A 26,759-nucleotide genomic window follows, 5' to 3' on the forward strand; every position below is an offset into this window, starting at 1 on the left:
ATAAACGGTAGATTCTTCGTCTTACAAGGGATCTGGAAATAACATTGACAGGTCCTCGCGATGATGAGAGGGTTTTTATATAAAGTCCTCGGGCCGGTCGCCGATATCTAGATTCGGTTCTTATCCAAAAAATGGATGATGAGCGATGTCTTGCTGACAATGGCTATGGCCAAGAGGATTGGGATAAGGAACCTACATTATTGTCGGAATATGAGAAGGGACAACAGTGTTCCGCATCGACGAGCTGGAGCGCATGCGCCTACCGGTGGGTTGCAGGTATGAGCTGGAGACACTGATTATTGTAACCATACTCGATCGGCATCTACATACATCGAATGGTAAAATACCTACATGTATGGTTCAGTTGGTTATGCATGATAAACGTTGGACGCTGGACGTCGCACTATGGCAGTGATTGACGGTGGCATATCACAACGGCCATCCGAGTCCTTGAAACGAACTTGAAACAGTTATTTATACCTTCGGCTCTGATGAGGCCCCAATCCTGTGTCACAAACCAGAGCCTTATACAGTATTAGACATGGGTATTTACTCACGAGGTAATGTTTTGTGCACCCCATGCCTGAGCGGCTGGGTGGCCTTAGCAAGTTAGTCTAGGGGAGGGGGCGCGTTGGGAATGACTTGCAGGGCTTGTCCTACGCGAGGGCCACTGGGAATATTCCCACGATTCTCACGCTCATTGGCACGGCTCTCGACTTGCTCTCGACACCATCCCTTTAATCCTTTTACGTTGTCAGCTTAGTCCAATGTCATCCCAAGACTCTTCAGAACAAGTTGAACGAGTACTGGAAGAACCCCTTCCCCTTCCCTTAACTTCGCGCATCCGACCTCTTCGTAGTGCTACTTCAAGCAGAGGTAGTTCCCGGGCCTCCAGCGTGCGGCGCGCCGACGCAGGAGTCGGGTCACCCGAACCACCATCGAGGCGCATAAAGAGGACAATTGATCAAGTGGAAAGTGATGTCGCTGGGTCTTCTGGACTGGTCAACTCGGACTTTCATGAACACGGAAGGCCAAGCCCCAAATACCGTCGCCTTGGTTCAACCAGCAGCGGGAGCGTCACCGAGGACGATCAGCTGGACGAAGAGTCGTATGCCCCTATACCAACTGTATCTCGGGTTCTGGCCGTAAACGAGGCTCCGGGGGAAGGGTTTACACAAGAGGTTGAGCCGGTGGACGGTGCCGAAGGCGAGGGTGAAGCTGAGTGTCCACCTCTCACCCAGCTATCCGACTCTAGTGCTCAGGTATCTACCCAAACCACCATGTTTTCAACCTGGGAGATGCCCTTGGAATCTCAGCTAGTCGATATGTCTTCTCCCCCTGGAACCGAAAGCCAACCCTTGCTCGTCGAGGACGACCCACCTTCGCAAGTAGCCATTCCATCCTCTTCAACCCGCGAACACGCATATAGTCCCCCTAGTCCCCCACCACCGCCCAAACCGGAACATACCGGCGACGTTCTGATTGATACAGATCAGCACCTAACGGCCATGTATCCCTCACCAAAGCGAGAGTCAATCGATGTAGTTGTTCTAGAAGACCACAAGCCCAGCTTCCCGTCCCTTTCACCCATCATCATCCCTTCATCGCCTCAGAGTATGATGAGCCCCGCATCCGTCGGGAAGTCCCATTTAGCCAAGCCTCGTTCTGCAGAGCCCATCTCTTCTCAGGCCGAACCCTTGACTTCGTATACCTGCCCCGTATGCTTTGGCGCCCCTACGAACGCGACACTCACGCCCTGTGGTCACATCATGTGCGGTTCTTGTCTATTCGCAGCCGTCAAAGCTACGCTGCACCGATCTGCTGTCGTTGCCATGGACCGCGCTCCTCAAGCCCGGTGTCCAGTTTGCCGGGCCGAGATTCCAGGGTGGGATGGACGAGGGGGAGGCGTGATCGGGCTGACGATGGCAGCTATGTATTCGGTATGATTATCCTATTCATGAATTGAACCATTCGTTGCCCGTCTCTTGCCCGCCCCTGGTGTGACCGAAGGCGACCACACGAGTAACCTATCACCTGTCCCTGCGAAGGACCCACCTTGCCTGTTCACCACCAGCCGATCTGCCCTGACGCTGTCTCACATGACGTCGGCGTTTTCCGTGCGAAGGAGTATCATGCATGATGATCTTATGATGATCTTACATTGCTTTGAACTTTCGGAACTCCTAGTGGCTTGTTCACAAGTTCCTCTTCGGTCGGTCATCCGCTACGCACCGACCCTTCGTCATCTCTTGAAGTGTGCGCTTCACATAGCCTCGTATGATTGAGGCACGGTGAAAATCAGAGCGCAGCCTTAGGTCCATAGATATTTAAGTGGGGCCTTCCAGCCCTCTCACAGCAAGTTTTCCCGCCATGCGAACGTCAAGCGTCTTCGTAGGTGCCTGTTTACTCGGGGCACATATTGCTGCAAGCCAGGACTATGGTGAGCCCTACCGTCCTCAGTTCCATTTCACAACTCCCAAAGTAAGTAAGAGGTTAGTCTTGCATTCAGACGCTAATTGCTAGTACACAGAACTGGATCAACGACCCCAACGGCCTTCTCCTTCACAATGGCCAGTATCATCTCTTCAATCAGTACAACCCCAACGGCAGCGAAGCGGGCGACACGTCGTGGAGCCACGCCATCAGCACTGACCTCACCCACTGGGATGATCAGCCTCTTGCGATTCCTTACGATGCAGACGCTTCCGGAGCCCTCGCTGCGATGTACTACACCGGAAGCGCTGTCTCTGACGATGCCAACACCAGCGGTTTCGGGATGAATGGAACTACACCGCTCGTCGCCGTCTTCACCATCGCCTACACGCAAAACGTATCGGCAAGTGGTGGACGTGAGGTGCTCGCTGGCACCCAAGCTCAAGGCATCGCATACAGTATCGACAACGGCACGACGTGGACAAAGTACGCGGACAACCCTGTCATCGCGCTTCCCCCATCTCAGTACCAGAACCAGTCCCAGAACTTCCGTGACCCCTATGTATCCTGGTATCCCCCGAGCCCCGATGGGAAGACAGGCGGTGATGGGGGGCACTGGGCCATGGTCGTGTCGCTTTCCAGCCTGCAGAAGCTCCTCATCTACACCTCGTCGGATCTCAAGAACTGGACACAGACTAGCGAGTTCGGACCTTACAATACTCAGGGTGGGGCATGGGAATGCCCAAACTTGTTCCCGCTCACATACGCCAACGGATCCGCGGGCATGAAGTGGGTCATCCACGCTGGTGCTTCCCCTGGCCCAGCCAATGGGACCGGCACACAGTTCTTCGTCGGAGACTTCAATGGGACAACGTTCACTCCTGATCCATCGACCATCATCGATATCTCGCAAGCTTCTCCACCTGACGGGGAGGTATTCGCCGACTTCGAGCAGACGACGTTTACAGCGGCCGGATGGAACGCAACTGGCGACTTCGTCGGTTTTGGGCCCGTGACTGGCGCCATTGGTAGCCAGCAGAACGTATCAGGCTTCAAAGGCTTGCGCCTCGTTGATACCTACTTCAACGAAGACCTTTCAAAGGGGACCCTCACTTCTCAGCCGTTCAACATCACGAAGCCCTACATCGCATTTCTTATCGGTGGCGGCTACAACCCCTACAATCCAGACACGTATGGCACAAGCGCTGACAACTCGACTGCACTTCTCCTCTGGGTCGATGGCACCGTCGTCGCCTCCGCGACGGGGCGCAACGACGAGTACCTGCAGTGGGACTCATTCCACGTCGCTAACTGGACAGGTCAAACTGCCTACCTCGAGATCGTCGACATGGGCAACGTCAGCTGGGGCCACATCAACGTCGACCAGATCACGTTCGCGTCTGGACCCGTCATGACCTCGCCCGCCAACTGGGTAGACTGGGGCCCGGACTTCTATGCCGCAGCGACATACAACGGTATCGGCGACTACCGCCGCCTCGGAATGGCGTGGATGACCAACGGCGAATACGCCGGCGACATACCGACGTCACCATTCCGCGGCTCCATGACCATCCCACGCACGTACGCGCTCGCCACCGTCGGCGGGCGCGACGTGATCGTGCAGACGCCGGATATGGGCTTGTTCAGCCTCGAAGCATCGAGGCCCTTCGCGGCCTCGTACGATTCGCTGAGCGCGAACACCATGCTCAATATTACGTGGCAAGCTATGGACCTCAACCTCACGTTCAGTAGTGCGAACCTGACCGCGTTGGCAATAGACTCGCGTTTCGGGATCTCGCTGCGCGGCACGCCCGACGGGAGCGTCGAGACTGTCGTCGGGTACGATTTCGGCGAGAAGCAGATGTATGTCGACCGCACGCACTATGGGGGTACGTTTGTCGCCGACGTCTTCCCCGATACGTTCTACGCGCCGCTGGAGCCGAGCGCAGATGGGATGGTGACGTTGCGAATTTTGTTGGATTGGTCTGGCGTTGAGGTATTTGGCGGGAAAGGGGAGAGCGTCATTACAGCGCAGATCTTCCCGGACGCTAATGCTTTGACGACGAAGTTGTTCGTGGACGGTGATCAGGTTAGCGATGTAAAAGTAAGTGCAAGGGAGGTCTCGAGCGCTTGGTCAACTTAAAGCGTTGTTGACACATTAGCGGTACGATGCAATCCTGATCACTTATATCGTACAATAGTGTTCGAAAGTGTAGACGCCTTAAAGCGAGATTGTATAAATATTGCTTCAAACTAAGCATGTCTTACATACTGTAATATATTTCTATACAAGTGGTACGAGCGCTGTTCTATCAAGCGTGATGCTAAACGGACGATCCATCCTCAAACGCGAACGAAATTAATCTAATATCATAATCCCATCGAAATGGCGTACGAGGCGTCGAGTCCTTGAACGTGCTAATGATATGGAGCTCAAAACGCGTTGCCCGTGTGGAAACCCATTTGTTACGTACACGACATCTAAACCCATCATTTTCTGGAGACTTTTCCGAGCTACGTAGTCTATCATGTCCTTTATAGCACAGATAACCCAGAACCCAAATTCATCAGAGCATCATTCTCTTTGGACCTGTCTTCTTTGATCTGCACTTGGGCACTAGAGCTCAAAATATCAGAATGGCGCGTGTTCAATAGACGCAAGGTGGCTTCAACGCCGTTCAGAGTGCATGGGTTTTGTTTTTTCATGCCCTCAGGGTATTGTCAGATGGTCTAACGTAGGATGTGTCGCGTGGTGTATCGTCCAGAGTACTTCGGCGGTTCCTGAAATAATTCTCCTTACAATCGATGAGCTTTATGACTTAAGCTGTGTGATAGTTTTATATCCAACTGTCAACTTGTGGTCGTGGTATCACTAGACCTCATGTACGACAGATGACCCCTGCTGAAATACAATCGGAGAAAACTTCATACTATTGTAAGAACGATGCGAACCCTGAGTGACCTCGAATTGACTACAGAGATGAAGTTGTAAACGCGAGGCAAGGATAGTGTGGAAAATAGTTTGATATCTGTGCAAAGGAAGCCAAAGATGAGACACGTTAACGTCAGGCAAGGTAAAATACACAAAACGCACGTGCTAAGGAGGTCCGAATAGCTTCCCTGCGTGGTTGATGTCAGCATCATTAATCAGCAGAAAGAGAGATACCACTGACGTGAAGGCGTAGATTGGTGCCAATATTTGCCACGGAGAATACTATTCATTTGAGTTAGCCTCGGTGAGATTGAAGGAATGCGTACATACGGAGCATGCAAGTGCAATAGAGCGCTCCGCTGTAGATCATGGTCTCGATGATGCCCCCCTGTAGCCTGTACTTGTCTTGACATGCATGAACGGTGATTAAACCCAAGATCACTGAGTAAGGTCAGTCAATGTTTATTCTTCCGAGCAAAGACGAGGAGATATACCCAGCTCCGTAACAACGATGAAGAGATAAGCGCCGAATATGATGGACGAAGCGCTGCTCTTTATGCATCCATTTATCCCTGGGACGGGCGGTGAGACCACTGAATATGCCTCAGATTGTTACTCAAGTGACGGTTAGCATAACGTACGCGTTATTGTGGGGAGGAACAGCACGAGAAGTGCCGTTACTAAGGCCAAGGCCACCTATATACGATTCGTACCCATAGGTATCCAAAGGGCACAGATTAAATTAGCAACGCACCGCGGTCATACTACTTAGGAGAGCAAAGACGATCTTGTTGCGATTCCACATAATGTATGTCCTGAAAGCAAACAGCACTATAGCACAACCCTGAGTTAGATCAACTTAACAATCTGGATGACAACCTACCCTCGGCGGCGATGACCTCAGCGCTCTCTAAGACTGCTTCCAAATCAGGATCAGTCAAACTTCCACCGGGAGCGAACATACTATTGACGGTGTAGAGCAGAGACTTGCAGGTCTATCTCGATATATTAGAAAAGGTTCGATTTCCATGTCAAAATCTGATACGTCATTACTCAGAGCAGGCAAGAGCTGAGCTATGGTTTCAGTCAGAGTCAGCAATATTCTTTGCTTAAGAACGTTTGAAACACACATGAAAGCGCCAGTGGTAACGATATGAACGGAAGATACCTGACGAGGATATACAGAACCAATCCCCATCCAATTTCGCGTCTTCTCCACAGGTATTTGATCTCGATGTCGATGAGTATGGTAATATCCAAGAAATACATGTCTGAAACGGCATTCACCTCGTCTGGTAAATTGATGAAGTAGTCGTAAACCTGTGCATCGCACATGAAGTCAAAGTGATCCACTTCAAAAGATGATGGCAACACTTACGAAAATCGTACAAACAGAAACTGATCTTATGTTAGCACGCTGCGCAGTAAATTGTGTATTCACTAGCGTACCGTCCAGGAACTTTCAATTGCGTTGGTATCCTCAGCTTCTCAGTCAATAGAAGGAAGGACGTACATTAGTGACCTGCAGACCTCTCGCAAGATCGTCCAGCTGATCCATGCAGTGAAAGTGACTGAAATATGCCGCCGAGTATAGTCGAGGGGGACTAAGGAAGGGACTGCGATAGGGAAACCAGCTCCCCGCGCTGCGTTTGGTGGTAGCGAGTTGGAGGGAAGGGGAACCAGTCCTAACGCTCAGCGAGCGGCCCCGTCGATTTTATGTACGCGAGCAAGAATCAAAAATAGCAACGTCTAACATTGGTTTAGATGCATTACAACAGTCACAGCACCATGACAGGAACAGCCTAAAGCCTAGCGTGATCATCACCACTTGATCACCACTGCCATTCCCAAAGAATGCCCGCCAATAGCAGACTCGAGCATCAGGGTGTAAAAATAAGAACGTACAAAGGTCAATGATCTCCATGGATCACTACGCAGTAGTTTCAAATAGCTGCCAGATTGAACCACATATCACGTGATGTACTAGTTTCGCGGCATCCACCGGTGGAGGATAACGCGGAATCCGCATTTTCCGGCGGTCCAGCCGTCCAGCCGTCCGAGAACACCCGGGAAATGGGAAAGGCGGCATATGCCGCCGTGGCGGCGCGGCGGCGCGGCGGCAGTGGCGGTGCACATACCTTCAACTGGACCGGATCTACGCGGATCCTTTACTCCTTTGACGAGCCACCGTACGGACGGCTCGCCGCCGTAGAAGTGGCATATGACGAAGAAATACAGACTACGAACATAATCCGTGCGCCGAACCTTGGTGTTGAGAGCGGCGTTCAAGAGCATTTCCGGTGGCATGGTACAGAGTCACAAGCCTTTGAGACGGAGCCATATTAAGGGAGGATATTGTACTCACACAATCTTCCAGAGGGCGGGTCTGAACGCACAAAGCATATGAAGCATTGTCTGTTCGACTTTGCATAAGTAGCTTCCGCATACTTAGGTACTTTATCAGACTACCCCACTGGAGCCCATGTGAGAGCTGCATGAAAGAGGATGGAAACTGTGGACCTCTTGAAAGGCACGCGAGGCTGCAATCGTAAATGGATGAACGATGTCTGGGGAGGATATCGTACGTTTATGTAGACGAAGGATCTGAGCGAAACGAGGATGGCTTGCGAGATGAACAGCGTATGGTTTGTCTTTTGGATTTCGCATAGCACCTTGGATACCAGGCTATTGTCTGCAGCTGGACGTACCGATACTATGATTATCCATGCCCACGTACTACGATGCTCGTGCTATGTCTCGCTGCCTCATTGTCAACGCGTGCAGCCATTGCTGTTCTATCACTCTCAACTGGACCCTGTCGCTGAATTTAAACAGTTCCATGCAGCTCAGTGCATGACACAGCATTGATACAAAGTACAAAGGTACAAGAGAGCTGATGCGGTCAACATAGCTACACTACACTCCGAGAGAGAAGTTAAATATCGTGGTATCGTCGTCAGCCTGAGTCGCTGGAGTATCAATCTAATTCATGTTCACTGGAGTCCGAATCGGCACTTTCAATAGAGTCCGAATCATTCTTATTAGAGTTTGGATATGTCGAAACTTATAGTATAGGGATACAATGTTAGCGGACTCAAACACGCTCAGTCTTTGCTCTAGCACGCATAAGCGTGGTGGCGAGGCGACGCGCGGCGGTCACATCGTGGAATTTTTATTTTATACACCGCCACTGACGCCGCGCCGCCCAGCCTGCCGCCGCGACTTGCCGCCTTTCCCAGATCTCGGACTTTCTGAGCCGTCCAGCCGTCCAGACTTGGTCCAGACATCTCGAGCTGCGCCGCACTGTATCATCCGCTCCATCCCTCTTCCCTCTCGTCTTTCTTCGCCACAAATTCTAACTCTCTTTTCACGACACAGCAGCCCCTCCTCTGACAATGAGAATGGAAAACCAAGAGCTCCTGCCAAGCACGCAGCACTGTGTATGCCCGCTCACACCCAGTGTTGGACACAGGCGCAACTGCAGGCATACAGGCTAGACATATGGGAGGTATTTATTGAAGTCGAGAACTGTGAAGGAGGGTTGTAGGAGCGTGATGAGGTAGGTCTGTATGTCTGTGGCTCCCTTAAATTCTCCATCCTCGTGCTCATTGGTCTTCCAGGTGCTGATACCTTTCCTTCGGGCCATCCATGCATATTTTGGGGGTTTCCCGATGCTCCCAAGCGCGTCCTGCTCGTGCACGGATTGGCGTGCTCATTGTAGCTGTGGTGTCGCATCACAACGCTTGTCATGCGAGGTAAGCTTCCACCCTCACCCACCTGTAACATGAGCGTTCTCCTACTCCCCTGACACCCTTTCTCTCGCTCTCATACATAATGTCACACCTGACCCACGCAACCTTATCATTGCACACTCCCTCGACGGGATCATCGTGCTTAACTTCCTTCACAATGATGCCATACACCCGTGCCCAGGACGATCCCCACACACAGTCATCATCAGCCCACCGCTTGACCTCGCACTCGAGTGGTCTGCTTTCTACGGGACCACATTCAAGGCGTCAGCAAGGCGTTTGCCCGGCGCTTGAATGGGCAATGGCTTTACTGGTATCATTTTTGGCTCGTTTGCTGAAGAGACTACTGTACCATTACGACCTTAAGTTCGTCCCCTGTCCACCCGGGGCTCGAACTGAACTTAATTAGGGTGGACAGTCCACCCTCGGCCAACCCATCCGAACTTAGAGAGGTGGACAGACGTGCAAACAACAAAATCATACCAAGAATAAAATAAATATACAAACACACTCATAAACGTTCTCATTAACTGATATCCCTTGTGATGATATTCTCACTTCGGGATAAGGTTGAGAGGATTGTTTGACCTAAAATAGTGCGATAATTAACGTTTTCTGTTCCTGAACACGAACAATGTCCACTAGGCCACCTACCCGCTGAACTTGTTGGGGTGGACAGGCGGAATTTAATTTAATAATTTCCCACGCCACCGTGAACTTAAGGTCGTAATGGTACAGTAGTCTAGCAGTGTGGTATCACAACCATATATATATACTTTAATTTTTCAAGAAGAGATTGAAACGGAAGTAGATATCTTGAGTCGTTAACCTGTGTGCGCAGGGCAGAGGAGGAGGATAGAACAGATAGCGGTCGCTTCACTAAACCAGGGGCTAATTATCTAATTATGGCCACACGTCGGCTGTTTTATTTTTTCCCGCGCATGTGGCTGGATGGCTGGACAGCCGGACAGACGCGGCTACAACGAAATCCGAATTCCCCGTTAACCTGCACCGGTGGACATACTGCGGAGTTTGAGGGCAAGCAACCCGCGACTGCTGAGTCGGTAAGCCCTATGAACGATGCTGAGCGCCGATTTCCTGTGATCATCGACCGCCGGCAGTCGCCGTCAAGTAAAGCCTTGGTTTTCTCGAAACTCTTCCGCTGTAGTCTGATGACTTCATACGTTGGCTCTTCTCTGGACGTAACGCGCTCAAAGGCTAAAGGTTGTTCACCCACATGTATTCCCCTCATCTCTTCTCCTTGGGCTCACCTCTTGATTTACGCTCAGCTTGGATGCTAGTGTTCGCACCGCCATAATGGCTCGTCTCGTTAGCCTAAAAATGACCTATGATTTACACAGTCTTCTCGAGCGTGCGCAGTTCTGGTAATTCTCGGATATATTCTTGTGCGGTACCGGTGTCCCTAGCATCTCGTGCTGTTTCCCTCGTCGCTGGTATATGTTCGTGGTGCCTGGAAGAATCGCCTGTACAACGGAGCCCTCACCGTCCGAAGTCACGCAGCCCTCTCACGCAATTCATCTCTGAGAAAATAGACCCCTACTACAGTGCTGTCGAGAGGTACTTTTTAATGCTTCTGCCACATGTCGCGGTAGTAACAATGTCTCATGGTTTTACCGCCCGCCGCAGAGCAACTGGGTCGGCGGCCCGCCCGGTCCTCGTAGCACCGCGCAGCAGCGAACTCAAGAAGTCTCAACTACATAAAAGGCCCTCTGATTGAGCAAATATCATCGCTCCTCTCAACAACGTGCTCACGATGGTCTGCTTCTCGCTCGCACGCTGCTTGGCTCTCCTCGGTTCGCTGACCGCCGTGCTGGCGGTGACGACCTGCGACGTGACCGACTACGGCGGCGTCGCGGACAACTCGACCGACCTCGGTCCCGCGATCACCAAAGCGTACTCGGACTGCGTGTCCGGAGCGACAACGTCGGACGCGTCTGACACCGTCCTGCTCGTTCCCTCGGGTGACTGGGCGATTGCGACCGCCGTATCGCTCACGAGCGTGTCGGACTTTACACTCGAGATCAACGGCGCGGTGTACCTTGTCTTCAATGCTGACCTTACTGGGACGATATTCAGCTTCGACGACTGCGACAACAGTGAGCACTATCTCAACTTAGATGATGCTCCGACTGACTACGCGTACAAGTTATCTGGCAGGGCGAGGGCCACATCTGGGGTAACGGCGAGCTCTGGCGTCCGGACGGCGAGTGAGTGAAAGTTTCATCTCGAGTTGCTAAACCAACGTCTGACATGATGCCCAGTCTGAGCACATACGTGCGTGTTTCCAAGCCTAGTTTGCGCGTTCAAGGCGTTCATAATGACCATTTGCACAGCCGAGCCGTCCCCGTCTGGTGCGCTTCCAGGACTGCAACAACGTCGACATGAGTGGCGTCGCACTTCACAACGCCCCTATGTATGTCTGCTGTGTATCTCACGCAACCTCCTCTAACTGTCCGTGCCAGGTTCCACGTTACCATCATCGGAGACAACAACGTCGCGCACGACATGTCGGTGAGTTTCTTCTCCAGCTTTATTATCGCTACCCAAACTTAGCGTTGATACGCGGTCCTTCATTAAGATCATCGCGGACCACATCGGTGAAACGGATGGATTCGACATCTCAGGCAATAACAACTACGTGCATGACGTCTACGTCGAAAACGGAGACGAGTGCGTGACTGTCAAGACCCCCACTAACGGATTCGTCGGCGAGAACATCCAATGCTATTACTCAGCAGGCAAGCGGAACATTATCTTGGTACGCACCAGAGACGATGGCTGATTGTCACTGCAGGATGCAACATCGGTTCTTTCGGCAATGATGTCACGGGCGTTGAGTATGCTACATTCACTTTCCCGCATTATGGGATCTGGCTGATGAACCGGCCTCCAGCGTACAGAACGTGTACTACAAGAACGTCACACACTCCTATGGCGATGGTGGTATCGTCCTGAAGGTACCATTCACTGCCCTATTGTAGCGTCACAAGCCGACTCTATAACCTGATTTCCCGCAGTCCTACCCCACTGCCTCCGGCACAGTCAAGAACGCAACATATGTTGAGTGAGTCGCCATCGCATGTCAACTTGATCCAAGACTAATGCTCATGCCACGTAGCTTCACCTTCGTGAGCTTGATCCCAACCATGTCTCAAACTTCGTTGACTTACTTTTCTTTCAGTCCGATATCGCGTATCCCATTCAGGTTTGTCACTTCCATCTCGCCCGCTCGATTATCCACCAGCTGACCCGAACCCGACCCACAGGTGTCCGACTTTTGGTGCCCGAACGAAGCATGCCCGACGACGACCGGAGACCTGACCTGGTCAGATATCACATTCACCGACATCTCCGGCACCGGTGACGACACCACGCGCCCGACCATCCAGGTCGAGTGTATCTCCGGTTACGAGTGAGTCTCCTTTAAACCCAGCACCCCTCGTCCGCTTGGATGGATGCTGATAGCTTTCTCGCGCTACAGATGTGAGAACATTGTCTTCAACGTAAGCTACGTTTCCATCAAACGATAATCCAGCTACTGATAACTGTTTTCCCTTGACAGAACGTCGACATCACCAAGGAAGGCGGCGCGACGGTCACCATCCAGATCGAGAACGCGTGCGGATCCGGCCTTAGCGAGATCTCTGCCTGCTAAAGAGCCTTCTTTGAGAATACTCAGCTGTCTTTTCCTCTAAGTCTTGTATTTGGGGCTTCGTTGCTATACGTTGTTATATATTGTCGCTTTCAAAGTAGCATCTCACCGCGCTGGGATCGCGGAACTCGCCGATATCGCGTCTTTTTTGTACTCTGGTTTAGACGAGGGTCCATCAACTTGTATTGTTCTTATTTCCAATGAGTACTGGTTCTGTGTACTTCATTGCTACTCGCGAAACCGCATGCATAGGAATGAGACGATAGCCAATAAGGCCTAAGGAGTGAGTGTGGTGTGATGCAGGTAAGAGCTTGGCCCTCTGGTGGCGCGGCACGCGACCGACTCCGGTGTCGCGACCAATTGCGCCATCGACTACTCCGAGGACGCCATCCCCATACTATAATAATACCTGGCCCACTGCGCTCGTGTTCGTCTTTCTCCCTGATCTCACTGTCGGTGATAGCAGCATCGCATATCCCGCCCATCCTATCTGCTTAATGAATCCAACTTGTTTATACTAGCATTGGTGTATCCTCTTGAGTGGTGAGTTACGAATCCAGACGAAATACAGTGTCGTTTATCCTCTATCCCTTCATTCTTAGCAAGCAACGTTGATACTACATATAAGTCCTCATAACACGCCATATCGTTCAGGCCTTGATATGTTTTCCCTGGTGGATGACATACCCCGTCCATGACTATAGCCCCTATTAGCGCCGACTTCTCTCGTTGAAACATCATCCTCAGCACTCACCTCATCGTAAAAGCCCATCTTATCGATACCCAGAAGCTGTAGCCCCAACCATACAGTCCCCGCCGTCATCCCGCTTCCGCACGTGACGACCACAGGCCTCTCCTTGCGTACAACGGCAGCTGCCACATCAGGCCCAACAGCGCTTTCGAGCGCAGCCCTGATCTCAGCGGGTGGGAGGACGGTGGTATATGTTGGTGCGGGAATGGAGGAGAAAGAGGGTGGAACGTCGTTGGTGCTGAGGAAGAGGGAGAAGGGGAGCGAGGTCGAGTTGGGCATGTGCCCTGAGGGGATGATCGGGCGGGGTTCTGGGTCGACGCCGTCGAATCTGGTGGCCATCAGCATGAGGTGCGTCTGCGATATCTCGTGAATATGCTCACCTGCCCTTTGGACGGGCGTCGAGGACAACCTCTGGTATCGCCTGGAGGTCGCACGAAGCGAGAGAGAACATCTGGTCGTAGTCTACAAGATACTCGGTCAGGATACGCGGGCGAGGTGAATGGCTGGGGGCTTACTTCGGATTATGCTCGCGTCCATTGAAGGGATGGGGTACGTCGTCTTGCTAGGGACCTTGGGTGAGCTGGTCTCCATGGGAAACCCTTCAACTTCCCATCGTGGGATGCCTCCGTCGAGCACGCTGGACTTCTCATGGCCAAAGGAGCGGAACATGAACAACGCTCGCGGAGAGGAGTACACGCCTCTCGAGTCATAGCTGGAGGTGAGATCACTGTAAGCGGGATGAAAGGTAGGTGAGGCTCAAGTGTGGCTTACAAGACGACGTATGTTGTAGGAGAGATACCGAACTTGGCTATGCAAACGAGTGAGTCTTTTGAAGCCCGGTGGGTATGTGAGCAGACATACAGCATGCTTCAGCAAAGGTGGGTCCGTCAGGCATCATATGCTTGAGCGATATGCCCTCGACTGAGGCAATCGTCGCAACCTCGTCAAGGTCGAGGAGCTGTGCGTCGGGGATACGTTTCTCATTATACTCCTTCACGGGGTCGCGCCCTTCGACGGGGAGGTACCATGAGACATCAAGCACAACGACATCCCCAGCGTCTTGGAGTGTCTTGAGCTCGGCGGGGCTGACGAGGAAAGGCATGGATGCGGATGAGGAGGCCATGGCGGCGATAGCGTTGTTCGGTGAATGCAGGAAACGTTACGGATGAGCTATTGAGATGTATAAGGGAATACTCACGGGCTGTTGAAACACTGACGCCTTTCTTATCATCTCACACATTTTCAATCATCACGACACCCTCTCGGATCCAGTCCCGAGTGAAAGAGGCGGGGAACAGACGGAGGGATGTCAACATAGCCACGCATATCCCCGCGAGCAAATAGCCCCTGTCTCCAGCACAGCATTCGATGTTGCAATACTGACACAACGCCTCTGTCAATCACCCCACGGCGCATCACCATGCATTCATCTCATTTCCAGCGACCTTCATCACGCCCTCTATGGACACACCAGATCCCTCACAGCTCGTCGACGACGTAGAAGCCCAGTTCACACTCGATGCAGCAAATTTGCTCGCCGTCACCCGCGCTTTCCTCGAAGACATCCGCACTGGCCTATCAAAGTATGGGCACGTTCCAATGGCGATGGTGTAAGTGAACACATCTCATGTGGACGCTTGGGATGTACTTACTAACCCTCTCCGCAGACCAACCTACCTGACCGAGATCCCAAACGGAGCGGAGAAAGGGTGAGTACGCGGGAAGTTCGTTGAGGGTTGCCTAAGTTCATGCGTTGGGCAGCACGTCTTTGGCCATCGACCTGGGAGGAACAAACCTGTGAGTCTCTATCATATTCAAGATTATGGAACTCTCGACTCACATGCGTTCTAAGTCGCGTCTGCGAGGTCGAGTTCAACGGTGACCGCACGTACTCTTCGCACCAGCAGAAGTACAAGGTGTCGGACGAATACAAGCTGGGAGAAGCGACAGCTCTCTTTGGTACGTCTCATCTTTCCCTCTGCCTCAAACCGATATCCTATAACATTCATCATCCAGACTACATCGCCGAATGCGTGCACACCTTCCTACACAGTCCATCACTCGAATCTTCCTCGGTGTACAAGAAGTGCTGCTCAGGCCACATCGACCACACACACCCCTTCACAGCGCCGGTGCAGATTGCGCTAGCGTTCTCCTTCCCGTATGAGCAGCGCGCTATCAACTCGGGTGCTCTGATACGCTGGTCCAAGGGCTTCGCAGCGAAGAACGCGGTCGGGCAGGATATCGTCAAGTTGCTGCAGGACGCGTTTGATAAGAAGAAGATGAGTGTTGAGTGCGCAGCACTCGTTAACGACGTAAGTGTCTCTCATATCAGTGCCCCTCTCCCACCCGGCCGAGAACGACGCATGAGCTCATGTCATATTGGCCCTTAGTGTGCAGGCGCGTTGGTTGCTCGTGCCTACACGTCGGGTGGATGTGACTTAGGTGAGTTGGGCACGACATAAATGAACGATAGTCTGATTGAAACATAAAGCTACTATATTCGGCACCGGTACCAATGGTGTATTCGTTGAGCACGTCAACAAGGTCACCAAGCTGAACGACGATCGCGACCTACGCATGATTGGTAAGCATAGAATGTACTCTGCGTCTTCAACAGCCATAATAACCCTTATAAACGCTAGTGAACACCGAATGGGGCGCCTTCGACAACGACGTAAGCGTCCCCTGCCGCACTCTCTTACACTAGCACTCACGGCTAGTCTTGAATAGCGCAAACACCTCCCCAAAACACCCTTCGACCTGAAACTCGACCATGAATCCCTCAACCCGGGTGGACAAGCGTTTGGCAAAGCCATCGCGGGCATGTTCCTCGGCGAAGTCGCTCGCAACGCCTTCCTGTCCCTCGTCGATGCGGGCGCACTGTTCGGCGGCAAGCTCTCGGCACAGATGGGCACGCAGTGGGGCTTCGACACCGAGCTGATGAGTGCTGTCGAGGAGGCATGGGCTGGGGTCGGGGCACACGCGCCTATGGCGGTGGGTGGGGGTTTGGGCGGGGAGATCCCTGTCAGAATGGACGATGGTAAAGAAGGAACCGACGGCCCCGCCGTCCCGCCCCTCTCGTCCCTCGTCCCAGGTAACGAATCCATCTCATCCGACCAACGAGCTGCACTCGACCGCGTGCGCAGTGTGCTCATCGCGCATTGTGGCTACGCCGAGAACGAGGTGAGTCTCCGCGACGCGATGATCGTCCGCCGGATCGTGGTCGCGATCGCACAGCGCGGGGCACAGCTGGCAGGGTGCGGCGTCGCCGCTGTACTCGTGCAGATGGGCTTTGCGTCGCACCTCCGTGGAGAATCTTCGTCTGATGTGGAGGCCAACGGGGACGTAAAAGCCGCAGAGGTAGAAAGACGGATTAACATGGGCGTGGATGGGAGGTAAGCTTCCTCTTCGAATCTGCGTGTATCGTTCCCTCGACTGACTCTGGCTATCATATCACAGTCTGATAGAACACTTCCCAAACTACGAACGATCCCTTCGCTCCGCGCTCAAGCTTCTCGTCGGCGAGGACGTCGAAAGCCGGTTGGGTATTGGGATGGGCAAGGACGGAAGCGGTGTTGGCGGTAAGTACAATGCAACCCGCACCCTGTTTCAGAGCCACGTTCTGATGCCATCTATCTTTCCGTGCAGCCGCATTATGCGTTTTGCAGGCACAGAAGGATGCTGCGCGTTTTTCTTAGATTCTCAAATATCACGGAGATTACAGAACAAATTTCTTTATTCGGCGTTGAGACAAGTGTCATACCTTGGGTGCTTCGAAAGACCAAATCAGAGTTACAAACACGTAAACCCGGCGACATATGCGGCCTTGTACGAGGATATACATAAACTATTCAAATACCTCGTCGTGTGCTACGATCTATTCTTAAGAGTTAACATTCCAACGAAGTGGGATGCGCTGCATGGCTATCATGTTTTGTCATCTTTTCTATCTTCATGTAAAATACAGCGCTATATATTACCGTGGAACAATCGAACTCTAAGCGTCAGTGCTGATCACGACGACCACCTTTCCGGCATCATTGACAGACACCTGCACGCTATCGCAGAATGAATTAATGGCGTGACATGTATAAATTAACGAAATAAACATACGCGTCTAAGTTTTTGACCAGATAAGTCGAGTTAAGCGACTCGATCTGCTCCCTCTCGTGCGATGTGCACACGGCGAGGACGTCGCACCCGGCTGCCAGACCGCTGCGGATCCCAGAGGGCGCATCCTCCATCACAAGGCCTGCGCGGATCGATCAGATACCATTGTTAGAACGTGCACTTTGATCCTCCGTGACGAAAGCTAATTGGGAAGTTGGGGGTGTGCTTACATCTGGATCTCCCCGCCTCATCGGTGATGCCGAGTTTTTGGGCGCACTGGATGTAGGGTACCGGCCTGCAGGATCGCGGGATGTTGCGTTAGAGCTCGAGAACAGCGCTCCAGCGCAGTGCAAGGTTCCTGGAGAACTCACGAAGGCTTGCCCTGGGTGACGTCTTCGGCCGTCGTGAGGATCTTTGGGAGCCGGATGCCGGCCTGTCCGAGAGCGGTCGTGGCGTAATGCCGCGTTGCAGAGGTGCAGATAGCCCAGAGGGGATTTGTAGATGTGTCTTCATGAGCTAAAAGCTATACAAAGTGGGGTCGATGGCGATCAGCATGGTCACACTCGGACAGGGCAAACTGAATGCACGTACTGCGCTCATGATCCTCCCCACACTCGGGAGGCACACGGTGCCGGGCGAACCGTCCTCCTTGGGCGTGTCGAGCACCGCCTGCTCGAAGCGAGCAGCTTCCGACTATGCAAGCATGGCAAATACCAAGGTCAGCCAAGGGAAGCGACTAGCGAGAAACGACGCGACGCGACGTATCATCGGAATTCGACGACATATAAGGAGTAGCGACGCAAACGACCGCGCTTACCTCGAGCGTTGCGGGGTCCTCGATACCGCAGAACCGGCGGAGGCTCTCCGTGGTGCGGACACCGTGGACGTCTGCGCGAGGATGGGATCATCATGTCAGTGTCAGATCAAATCGAGCCGGGTCGTATTCGACCGGTGCATACAGGTGCACATGGCGTGGCAGCGCGAAACTTACGATCAAGGATGTAAGGGACGTCCAACCCTGGATACTTGGTCGCAAAGACGCGCCATGCACCCTGAACGCCGGCCGTGGAGTCGATAAGTGTGCCGTCCATGTCGAACATGCTGATTAGACATCGTCAGGTGAGGCAGTATGACATGAAACCGACGCGTACGTACATTGCGTCATACTCCTTCATAATCTGAGGCATCCTGTCTTGGTCGAAAGATGGAGAGCTTGGGAAAACGGAGGAAAAGCAACTGCAGGAATTCGGAAAAGACAAGATTGGGCTGCGCGCTGGATCTAGGCTGGAGCTGCTGGAGCCATTATGGAGTGTTCACCACGTGTTATATGCTTCATCGAATTCGGAATGAAGCTATCGTTTCATGTGCACGCTGTACGAGCGATAGGAAAGCTGTGTTCATGTCGAGATGGTGGTGTTGGTTGTCGACGGGAGGGGACTGACGAGGAGTTGACGTGCTTGTGGGCAATGGGCGTGGGAATGTCGCGCCCTCCTCAACCGCACCCGTGTCCCATTGAGTGTACATGGCCCCTGTCCCAACACAACAATGCCCTTCCGCGTCCAGCGGCACTTTATCCATCTATCGCGCCTCATCTACCCTTCCTAGCTATGCCTATCCACATTGAGAACGGTAAAGTGCGCCTTGACCACCCAAAGGTACGCCTTGGACAATGCTAGAGTCGAATGTTGCAGTTCATCATTGCCCGCAACTAGGGATCTTCTGCAGAAGTCCTCTTGTATGGTGCCACCGTCATCTCGTGGAAGACCATCGTAGATGGTAGCGAGCCCACAGAGCACCTCTTCCTCTCTAAGAAGGCTGTTCTCGATGGCTCCAGAGCCGTCCGTGGCGGCATTCCTCTAGTCTTCCCGTGCTTTGGACCTCCATCGCGCCCCGAGCACTCTAAGATGGTTCAACATGGATTTGCTCGTACTGAGACCTGGAAACTCGCCAAGCAAAGCGACGATGGGGAGACGCTTGAGGTCCACCTTAGTAAGTAGATCTGCAGAGCCAACTACACTTCATTCTAACGCCAATCTGCTGTATGACTAGCGCTCGATCCCAATCCAAGTATCGAATCAGTCTATGATAAACCCTTCTCGTTGACATACGTCGTCGCCATCACCGAAAAGACGATGGTCAATGAGCTCCGCGTCACGAACCCCCATCCGAGCGATACACTCGAGTTTCAAACCCTGCTGCACACTTACTTCCGCGCGCCGATGGAGGACGTACGCGTCGAACCCCTCCAGGGCAAACCCTACTTTGACAAGACGACCATGACCGAGCGCGTCGAGAACCGCGAGCTCGTCGACGTCAAGACGTTTACGGACTCGGTATACGGCAACGCGGAGAAGAAGTCTAAATTTACCTGGCCTGGGGGAGGGATCGAAATCGAATCGTTCAATTATCCTGATCTCGTCGTTTGGAATCCCCAGGAGGAGGTTGCGAGCAAGATGACGGATATGGAGGAATATGGATGGTCAGTTTTTTCTACTCACGATAGGCCTTTTCTGACGTCCTTGTCTGTAGGCACCACTTCTTGTGCGTGGAGCCAGCCTCCGTCCGTGACTTTGTCAAAGTCACGCCTGGAGGAACCTGGTCGGGAAAACAAATAGTTTACACGATTCCTGGTCGCTCCCACTAGAACATTACTTGCACTTGTAATCATAGTCGACCTTGTTATTATGTAGCGTTCCAATGTAGTTCACATCCTGCGCTTTCCAGACTCGAGGAGACATATTCATTAGGAAACATACAGCCACACACAGCCACCCTCAAGGTGAACGGGTCATTCTGTCCCGATCTCCAGCCAAGAAGCATCCGCTATGAAACTTGGCATCGTCCGTTGTCACCGGACTCGGGTATCTCCTGCGACCGTCGTCGATACCTCCAGAGTCTGATCGATTCGTTCTCATTTTACCACCGACCCTTTCATCAAACTTAGTCTTGAATTCGGAATGCGGGGAAATTGCCTCGAACCTAGTGATCAGGAGCCCGATCCTGAGACCGAGGTGGACTGCGCCTGTCCTTGAGCCATCGGGATGGTTCACCCAAGGTACGTCCCAGTGGTACGTCCCACGCGGGGCGGGACTTGCGCGACGATATATTGCCCATGTTCGTTCCGCTGACGTAATCGAATAAGCCTGTTCTAGGTTTTGTCACCGCCAGCCGATCATCAGACAGTGAGCGAACGGCGTTGACGCTGATGCCTATGTCATAATAGGGGTCGCTGATGCTCACACAGAGCTTAATGACGGTCGAATGGGCACACGGCACGTTCTCCCCAATCTCTCATATCATAGGATCCTCGGACATTGCACAGCGGCGACCTCTAACACAAACAAGTATTCCGAATGACTATTTTCGAACCAAAGCGTTGTGGTGATCTCAGCGCTTGCTCCGTTCTGGCTCCAGGCGCCACAATGTGTTGGCGCATCAGAGATCCGCGGACAATGGTGGCTGAAAGAGATAGCGCTCATCACCCAGAACATCTACAGCACTCAGTTGTACGTGATAGCATCGCACTAACGGACGACTCTTTGACAGATCGTTACCCCCGTACATCCCCCAATTGAGACGACGCTCGCCTCGCCCATAAGTATGCACTCGGTAGCGCCCTGTTGCTCCGAAGTGTCGGACAGCCCCTGACTACATCGTGTCTCTAACGGGGCTATGTACGCCACCCGAAGATGATGAGGCTTTGGTGCGAAGCATGAAACGAACGGCAGCAAAGAATGGAAACTAGAGATAAGCATCGGTTCATTTTTCTCGTTACTCCAAGATTAGCTCGGTGCTTCTCGAGAGTTCAATGCGAGAAGCACGCGTCAGCTTTCTTCGAATTTGGAAACTGGGGTACGATGGAAAGCCAAGGCTGATAGATGCACAGCTCCCGTCAGTGCAACATCTTCGCGTCCCTTATTCAAGAGGATTAATCCACAGGTCGAGCCTGTGCTTTATGGTTTGTTGTTCTTTTGCCAATGATTCGGAATTCATCTTGACCGTAGGAAGATACAACGCGCTCCCTGTTGATGTGTGTCTCGCGCCGAATTCGGATGATACGCGTACGCCCTACATGGTGAGCCATGACCGAATCGCTGATTGCCGCGTTGCTCACAATCGGCCAATGCGCTAACAATCGAGCTATCAAGTCGGTTTGCCACACTCTCAATTCCGAATTGTGACTTTTCCGAATTGTGAGTTGTGGATACAATCTTCCACTTTCCGAGTTTGTCAGCGATAGCAACAACAGCGAAAGCATGAGAGATAGACGACCGCAGTTCGTATTACGCGTTCGGTGCACGGCCACGGTATTGACGCCTGACTGACAAGCAAATCACTCTCAGTCTCCGCCACAAACGCGGAGACACGTTCCGAGGATAAATACCATCAACCTTGGACCGGAAAGCAAACCAGTCGCCTTTCTCTCTCTCCTCTTACCACTCTTCTTTCTTACTAGACCTTCTCGCCTTCTTCATCCATAGAATAACCACTCGCAATGACTATCAACGGCGCATTCATGTCTGTCCTCACCAAGGCCTACTACTTGCCTGGTGCAATGGTGTTGGCGGAGTCGCTTCGCGCGGTGGGCTCGAAGTACCCCTACGTCGTCCTTGTTTCCACCGATTTCCCTGAAGAGGGCATCGCCGCCCTCAAGAACCGTGGCCTCACCGTTGGCTTCATCGAGGTTCTCCAGCCCACTGAGGGCTCGCGCCCCAAAGTCGCTGGCGATGACCTGCGCTTCTCCGACTGCTGGTCGAAACTTCGCGTCTACGGTATGGACGAGTATGATGTGAGCGCTTTGCTTGTCGGGTCCATTTAATTTCCGAAGATGGCGATGCTAACCAATTTTATCCTTAGCGTGTCGTCCTTCTTGATGCCGACATGCTCGTTCGCCGTAACATGGACGAGTTGATGGAGATGGACCTCCCCGAGGGCGGCATTGCCGCGTCGCACCCATGCGTCTGCAACCGTCGGGACCCCAAGTTCTACCCCGCTGACTGGTTCGTTCCCTTTCGCGTCAACCTCGGCTGTGGCATGTCAACTTATCCTCCTCATTTCTATTCAGGCTTCCTGAAAACTGCGCCTACACCCCACTTTCGCATCCCTCCGCCCTGACCGAGGCCACTGAAATCACCGAGGACTGCCCTCGCCCACATACTCTCCTCAATGGTGGTCTCATCGTTTTCAACCCCTCAAAAGAGCTCTTCCAGGAGATCTCGCACTACCTCTTCACTTCCCCCCTTGTGCCTACCTTCACGCGCACCGACTCCGACCTCCTCGGACACTTCTTCGAGGGCAAATATAAGCCGCTGCCGTGGATGTACAACGCGCTCAAGACCCTGCGCACCATGCACCCGGACATGTGGCGCGACGAGGAGGTGCGGAACGTACACTACCTCCGCGCAGACAAGCCCTGGTTGGAGCGCGTCGTCAAGGGCAAGGGCGGCGAGTACGAGACGTTGAACCAGTGGTGGTGGGACACATACGAGAACCTCGAACGCGACATGAAGGAGAACGACCCCGAGGGCCTGGAGTATCTTCTCACCACTGTCGCCCATTAGATTGATAGATAGCCGTGATTGAGAGCGCTTTTACTTTTATTTTTACCTAAGTTTACTTATGTTTTATTTTTGTCATCCTCCATCGCGTAGACACATGTAGTCATGGACTAAATCTAGTGTGGCATAATATCTATTTTATGGTATTGTTTAGCATCACTTCTGTCGAGCGAGCCCGCCTTGAATGGTGTGAACATATCGTTGCCAACCTCAGTCTTGAAGTTGATCATGGTACTTATCCGATGTCACAGCAGGAACGGAGAGTTTGCTTCCGGCGACAAATCAAGGGCTGTAAAGGTACCGAGCCGACGGTCAACGCCGACGCCGCGTGCTGATCACGTAATTCCGTCATTATGGCGCGTCGATGGTGGCAGTGGCAGTGCTGCTTTTCGGGGTTAGTGGATGCAACGAGCGTCAGGGTCCTGTTACGAGCGCCGAATATGTCAAAATTGCTCTGCGTCGACCTAAAAGCAGAATCTAGCAGAACTGCCGATAAGGTGAGCAACAGCAATAGGTCTCTATTTTGAGCAGAGGTTTTGTAAATATCTACGATCAGCAGTACTAAATTCTCTCGCGAGCGTAATCAGCGAGTCGTGCCATGTGTAGTGTGCCCTGTCAGAGGTACAGCTTGCCAGCCATAAACAGAAGTGTGAATGATCGCTGTAGTCCTGGCGCATGACTGACCTTGTCACTTTCTTGTGTTTCATAGCAAAGGCGTGTATCATTTACCATGGCAATAACCGGATGTGATGCACTTAATAATGTGAACGCGGTCGGTTCTCAATAGAGTATTCAGGGTGTGTATTGCCTCGAGCCCCAATACATGTCTACGTAGCGGGCGCTTATGATCCTATTTCGGTTTCTTCCTCGCTTCATGAATCAAACAATGTTGAGCGACACAACCTATCATGATGCTCATACAGCTTATCAGAGTTTGATAGTGTAGAAGTAGCGAATGTGTCCATCAAGATGCTAAAGCTGTAGTACTGGTTCAAAGCGGAGAAGAAGCCATCTAAATAGATAAAATAAAACTGCTTCCGTTCTCATCCCAAACCCCTCCGGCTGCAACTGCTCCCCAGGAGCCGCGGCGTGCTAAGGGGCTCTGTAGGTACGGTAAGGCGTACAATTATTTACGCTACGCGCGACATTGTCTATTGCATAGTAAATAGATAAAACGGAACGAGGATAAATAAGGTTATACGGGTGATGATTCGGGCACTGAAGGTTCGGTGGAGTGGTGGGCGTTGAAGTTCGCGACAAGGGTGGCATCGCTCTTCATCTGGCGGACGGGGCGCGCATCGGTAGCAGATAGGTGAGATGAGCCAGCGCCGACCTCCGGCTCGATATCGGGCAGCGTGCTTGGTGCCATGCTAAGGTTGCTAGGTGCAGGGCGAAGGAAGCGGTCTGTCGTGGGCGATTTCTTGGCAGCCTGCTCTTGCATGTCGACGAGCGTTTCGCGATCGCGTTGCTGAGCTATTTGCTCGACGGGAACAATGCCACGGAGACCAAATACGGCAATGAGCAGGGCGATGACGACAGCAGCAAAGCACGTCCAGCCAGCGGCACGGAAGCCGGGCATGAGTACTTCGGGAGAGGTGGGAGAAAGGTCTGGGTGGCTTTCCGAGTACTTCTTTGAAACGGCGGCGGCGACGGCTGACGAGACAGCCAGACCTGTAGAAATACCGAGCTGGAAATTCTGTCAGAACTAATACGTCGCAAAATGAGCGAGCACAAGAACTAACCTGGTTAGCCACGTTGAACACGCCACCTGCGAGGTTCTGCGAGTCTTCGTCGAATGTGGATGCCACGTGAAGATTACCAACTGGGAATGCAATGTCGATACCACAAATGAGCACGAGCACCGGGAACAGCATCGCCCAATAGGTAAGGTCGACATTGAGCAACGCGAAAATCAGGGGCGCTCCCTGACATAGGTCATGAGCACGGACTATAAAGCGGAAAATCCACAGCGAGGACTCACAGTTCCAAGTATAAGGCCGCAGACGATGAGAATCTGACCGTTGACATGGCCCATGAGAGCACCAGTAATCACGTTGATAATGAAAGCAGAAACAACCAGTGGGATGAACCGGATAGCCGTGTCCAAGGGGTCAAGGAGCTGAATCTGCTGGAAGCTGTCGACTTGTCAGAGACGTCAGGATGCGAGAAATGAGAAACGTACACAAGCGTGCAGAAGTAGACGAGGGTGTTGAAGCACCACCTATTCGCAAGGTTCAATATCTGCTGGAAATCGATGTGCTATAGCCAGAATAGACTCACCAGCCGAAGAATACGACAAGAAGGACACGTCCTTTCTTGGAGCCAGGTGTCCAGATGCTCATAGGTACGAGCACAGACTCGCCTCTCGCCTCACGACGACGCTCCCAAAAGACCCACGCGATCATCATCACAATGGAAACGGAGAACAGGGTAGGCACTTGAGGAGCTCTCCAGCCTTTCGACGTAGCGGTCGAGTCGCTAAAGTAAGAATAAGCTAAAGCTAGAAACCATATATATGACTAACACGTACCTGATAGAATACGTGAACATGGCGAGAGAAACAGTGCTGAGCAGAGCTCCAATCCAGTCAAGGCCCTTTGCATAACGTCTGGATCCATCCTCCTTGGGGAACACGATCGCGCCGAGTGCGAAGAAGAGGAAGGAGAATCCAGCCTGAATGTAAAATATCGAACGCCACGTCGCCTTCGACTGCGTGAGAACACCGCCGAGAACGAGGCCGAAGATGTAGCCCGCCGGCTTCGCCGCGCCGAGGGCACCGTATGCGATGTTACGCTTCTTGCCTGGAGGGAAGTAAGCAGATATGATGCCAATGCTAGCAGGCGTGTTGCAGGCGGATCCTACGCCCTCGAGAGCGATGAAAACGATGAAAGAGATTTCGTTGGGTGCGACGGCAGTGGCGATACTCCTGAGATAAAGGTCAGTGCGTTGGCAAAACAGAGTATGATGAGCACGCACCATACACCGAAGAACGCAGTACCAGCGAGGAAGACCAACTTGCAACCATAAATGTCGCCGAGTCTTCCGAAGAAAAGAAGCAGGCAAGCAAAGGCAAGACTGGACGGAAAATGTCAGAACGGGAGGTATCAACGCACATATAAGGACATACGCGTTAACGTTAACGGGCCATTGGAGAGCATCCTTCGAGAATTTTAACTTCAACGAACACGAGGAGTGAGAAGTTGAAGATTTACCTCCGCGAAGCCAAGATCCTTGCCAATAGTGGGAACGGCAACAGTCAATGCGCCGGACAAGAAAAGCTGCGAGGCAAAGAGAGTCCCCACGGTCAACACGAGGCGAAGTGCCAGCTCAAAATTATGACTCACGTTGAGAGTATTGACTCCACAAAGTGCACAAAGAACAAGGAGGTCCCTCGCAGTGAAGGCCATGACGAAAGGAAAAAGGGAAAAGCGGAAAATGAAACAGAGAATAGAAGGAAGCGATTGAGAGGAAAGGCGTTGTGGATCCGAGGATATGCATATTTAAGAGAGCCGAGGGTGCGTGGCGCTGTGACGTCCCCGCAATAACA

At 52.5% G+C, this 26,759-nt stretch overlaps 11 protein-coding genes across 11 annotated transcripts; 7 read left to right on the forward strand and 4 right to left on the reverse strand.

Annotated features, from left to right (window-relative positions):
- Positions 1 to 1,449: 1,449 nt before the first annotated feature.
- CONPUDRAFT_135395 (uncharacterized protein) lies at positions 1,450 to 1,979 on the forward strand. Its single transcript, XM_007767351.1, has one exon. It carries the CDS (start codon positions 1,509 to 1,511, stop codon positions 1,944 to 1,946), a length of 438 nt encoding a protein of 145 aa, XP_007765541.1. The 5' UTR covers positions 1,450 to 1,508; the 3' UTR covers positions 1,947 to 1,979.
- Positions 1,980 to 2,370: 391 nt separating this feature from the next.
- On the forward strand, positions 2,371 to 4,576 carry CONPUDRAFT_51378 (glycoside hydrolase family 32 protein; the record flags this gene model as incomplete). Its single annotated transcript, XM_007767163.1, has 2 exons — positions 2,371 to 2,481; positions 2,531 to 4,576. The coding sequence occupies 2 exons, from the start codon at positions 2,371 to 2,373 to the stop codon at positions 4,574 to 4,576; spliced, it is 2,157 nt and encodes a 718-aa protein (XP_007765353.1).
- Positions 4,577 to 5,295: 719 nt separating this feature from the next.
- Positions 5,296 to 7,075, reverse strand: CONPUDRAFT_142245 (uncharacterized protein). Its single transcript, XM_007767352.1, has 14 exons — positions 6,879 to 7,075; positions 6,815 to 6,824; positions 6,744 to 6,763; positions 6,653 to 6,685; positions 6,496 to 6,595; positions 6,411 to 6,439; positions 6,249 to 6,360; positions 6,120 to 6,196; positions 6,007 to 6,061; positions 5,860 to 5,958; positions 5,696 to 5,806; positions 5,607 to 5,647; positions 5,528 to 5,553; positions 5,296 to 5,462 (listed from the first exon to the last, which is right to left on the reverse strand). The coding sequence occupies exons 1-14, from the start codon at positions 6,921 to 6,923 to the stop codon at positions 5,306 to 5,308; spliced, it is 915 nt and encodes a 304-aa protein (XP_007765542.1). The 5' UTR covers positions 6,924 to 7,075; the 3' UTR covers positions 5,296 to 5,305.
- Positions 7,076 to 8,661: 1,586 nt separating this feature from the next.
- On the forward strand, positions 8,662 to 9,881 carry CONPUDRAFT_80256 (uncharacterized protein; the record flags this gene model as incomplete). The annotated part of the gene is made up of 3 exons (XM_007767260.1): positions 8,662 to 8,924; positions 8,986 to 9,461; positions 9,856 to 9,881. A coding segment is annotated over exon 2 (256 nt), but the record flags the coding sequence as incomplete, so codon positions are not given.
- Positions 9,882 to 10,767: 886 nt separating this feature from the next.
- On the forward strand, positions 10,768 to 12,793 carry CONPUDRAFT_162949 (glycoside hydrolase family 28 protein; the record flags this gene model as incomplete). Its single annotated transcript, XM_007767353.1, has 13 exons — positions 10,768 to 11,234; positions 11,285 to 11,345; positions 11,400 to 11,412; positions 11,472 to 11,551; positions 11,601 to 11,649; positions 11,717 to 11,896; positions 12,039 to 12,095; positions 12,156 to 12,202; positions 12,257 to 12,266; positions 12,320 to 12,343; positions 12,405 to 12,550; positions 12,620 to 12,641; positions 12,701 to 12,793. The coding sequence occupies exons 1-13, from the start codon at positions 10,892 to 10,894 to the stop codon at positions 12,791 to 12,793; spliced, it is 1,125 nt and encodes a 374-aa protein (XP_007765543.1). The 5' UTR covers positions 10,768 to 10,891.
- Positions 12,794 to 13,297: 504 nt separating this feature from the next.
- On the reverse strand, positions 13,298 to 14,728 carry CONPUDRAFT_80257 (Rhodanese-like protein). The gene is made up of 6 exons (XM_007767261.1): positions 14,403 to 14,728; positions 14,313 to 14,349; positions 14,057 to 14,253; positions 13,922 to 14,003; positions 13,545 to 13,869; positions 13,298 to 13,488 (listed from the first exon to the last, which is right to left on the reverse strand). The coding sequence occupies exons 1-6, from the start codon at positions 14,662 to 14,664 to the stop codon at positions 13,441 to 13,443; spliced, it is 951 nt and encodes a 316-aa protein (XP_007765451.1). The 5' UTR covers positions 14,665 to 14,728; the 3' UTR covers positions 13,298 to 13,440.
- Positions 14,729 to 14,981: 253 nt separating this feature from the next.
- CONPUDRAFT_99077 (uncharacterized protein) lies at positions 14,982 to 17,507 on the forward strand. The gene is made up of 11 exons (XM_007767354.1): positions 14,982 to 15,151; positions 15,209 to 15,250; positions 15,303 to 15,338; positions 15,394 to 15,500; positions 15,558 to 15,856; positions 15,935 to 15,986; positions 16,036 to 16,128; positions 16,187 to 16,218; positions 16,275 to 16,939; positions 17,004 to 17,125; positions 17,193 to 17,507. The coding sequence occupies exons 1-11, from the start codon at positions 15,003 to 15,005 to the stop codon at positions 17,240 to 17,242; spliced, it is 1,647 nt and encodes a 548-aa protein (XP_007765544.1). The 5' UTR covers positions 14,982 to 15,002; the 3' UTR covers positions 17,243 to 17,507.
- Positions 17,473 to 18,914, reverse strand: CONPUDRAFT_142248 (phosphatase). Its single transcript, XM_007767355.1, has 8 exons — positions 18,810 to 18,914; positions 18,646 to 18,755; positions 18,472 to 18,542; positions 18,246 to 18,347; positions 18,026 to 18,177; positions 17,885 to 17,949; positions 17,658 to 17,796; positions 17,473 to 17,602 (listed from the first exon to the last, which is right to left on the reverse strand). Exons 1-8 carry the CDS (start codon positions 18,839 to 18,841, stop codon positions 17,542 to 17,544), a joined length of 732 nt encoding a protein of 243 aa, XP_007765545.1. The 5' UTR covers positions 18,842 to 18,914; the 3' UTR covers positions 17,473 to 17,541.
- A 304-nt stretch (positions 18,915 to 19,218) lies between these two features.
- CONPUDRAFT_118890 (galactose mutarotase-like protein) lies at positions 19,219 to 20,369 on the forward strand. Its single transcript, XM_007767356.1, has 4 exons — positions 19,219 to 19,309; positions 19,367 to 19,643; positions 19,704 to 20,133; positions 20,184 to 20,369. Exons 1-4 carry the CDS (start codon positions 19,262 to 19,264, stop codon positions 20,296 to 20,298), a joined length of 870 nt encoding a protein of 289 aa, XP_007765546.1. The 5' UTR covers positions 19,219 to 19,261; the 3' UTR covers positions 20,299 to 20,369.
- A 1,350-nt stretch (positions 20,370 to 21,719) lies between these two features.
- Positions 21,720 to 23,363, forward strand: CONPUDRAFT_80261 (glycosyltransferase family 8 protein). Its single transcript, XM_007767262.1, has 3 exons — positions 21,720 to 22,443; positions 22,512 to 22,654; positions 22,720 to 23,363. Exons 1-3 carry the CDS (start codon positions 22,150 to 22,152, stop codon positions 23,213 to 23,215), a joined length of 933 nt encoding a protein of 310 aa, XP_007765452.1. The 5' UTR covers positions 21,720 to 22,149; the 3' UTR covers positions 23,216 to 23,363.
- A 1,044-nt stretch (positions 23,364 to 24,407) lies between these two features.
- On the reverse strand, positions 24,408 to 26,619 carry CONPUDRAFT_150665 (MFS general substrate transporter; the record flags this gene model as incomplete). Its single annotated transcript, XM_007767357.1, has 10 exons — positions 24,408 to 24,899; positions 24,955 to 25,137; positions 25,194 to 25,347; positions 25,395 to 25,433; positions 25,493 to 25,690; positions 25,743 to 26,138; positions 26,189 to 26,287; positions 26,340 to 26,371; positions 26,425 to 26,490; positions 26,557 to 26,619. 10 exons carry the CDS (start codon positions 26,617 to 26,619, stop codon positions 24,408 to 24,410), a joined length of 1,722 nt encoding a protein of 573 aa, XP_007765547.1.
- Positions 26,620 to 26,759: the final 140 nt, after the last annotated feature.

The sequence above is a fragment of the Coniophora puteana genome, assembly GCF_000271625.1.
Source record: "Coniophora puteana RWD-64-598 SS2 unplaced genomic scaffold CONPUscaffold_3, whole genome shotgun sequence".
Taxonomy (NCBI): domain Eukaryota; kingdom Fungi; phylum Basidiomycota; class Agaricomycetes; order Boletales; family Coniophoraceae; genus Coniophora; species Coniophora puteana.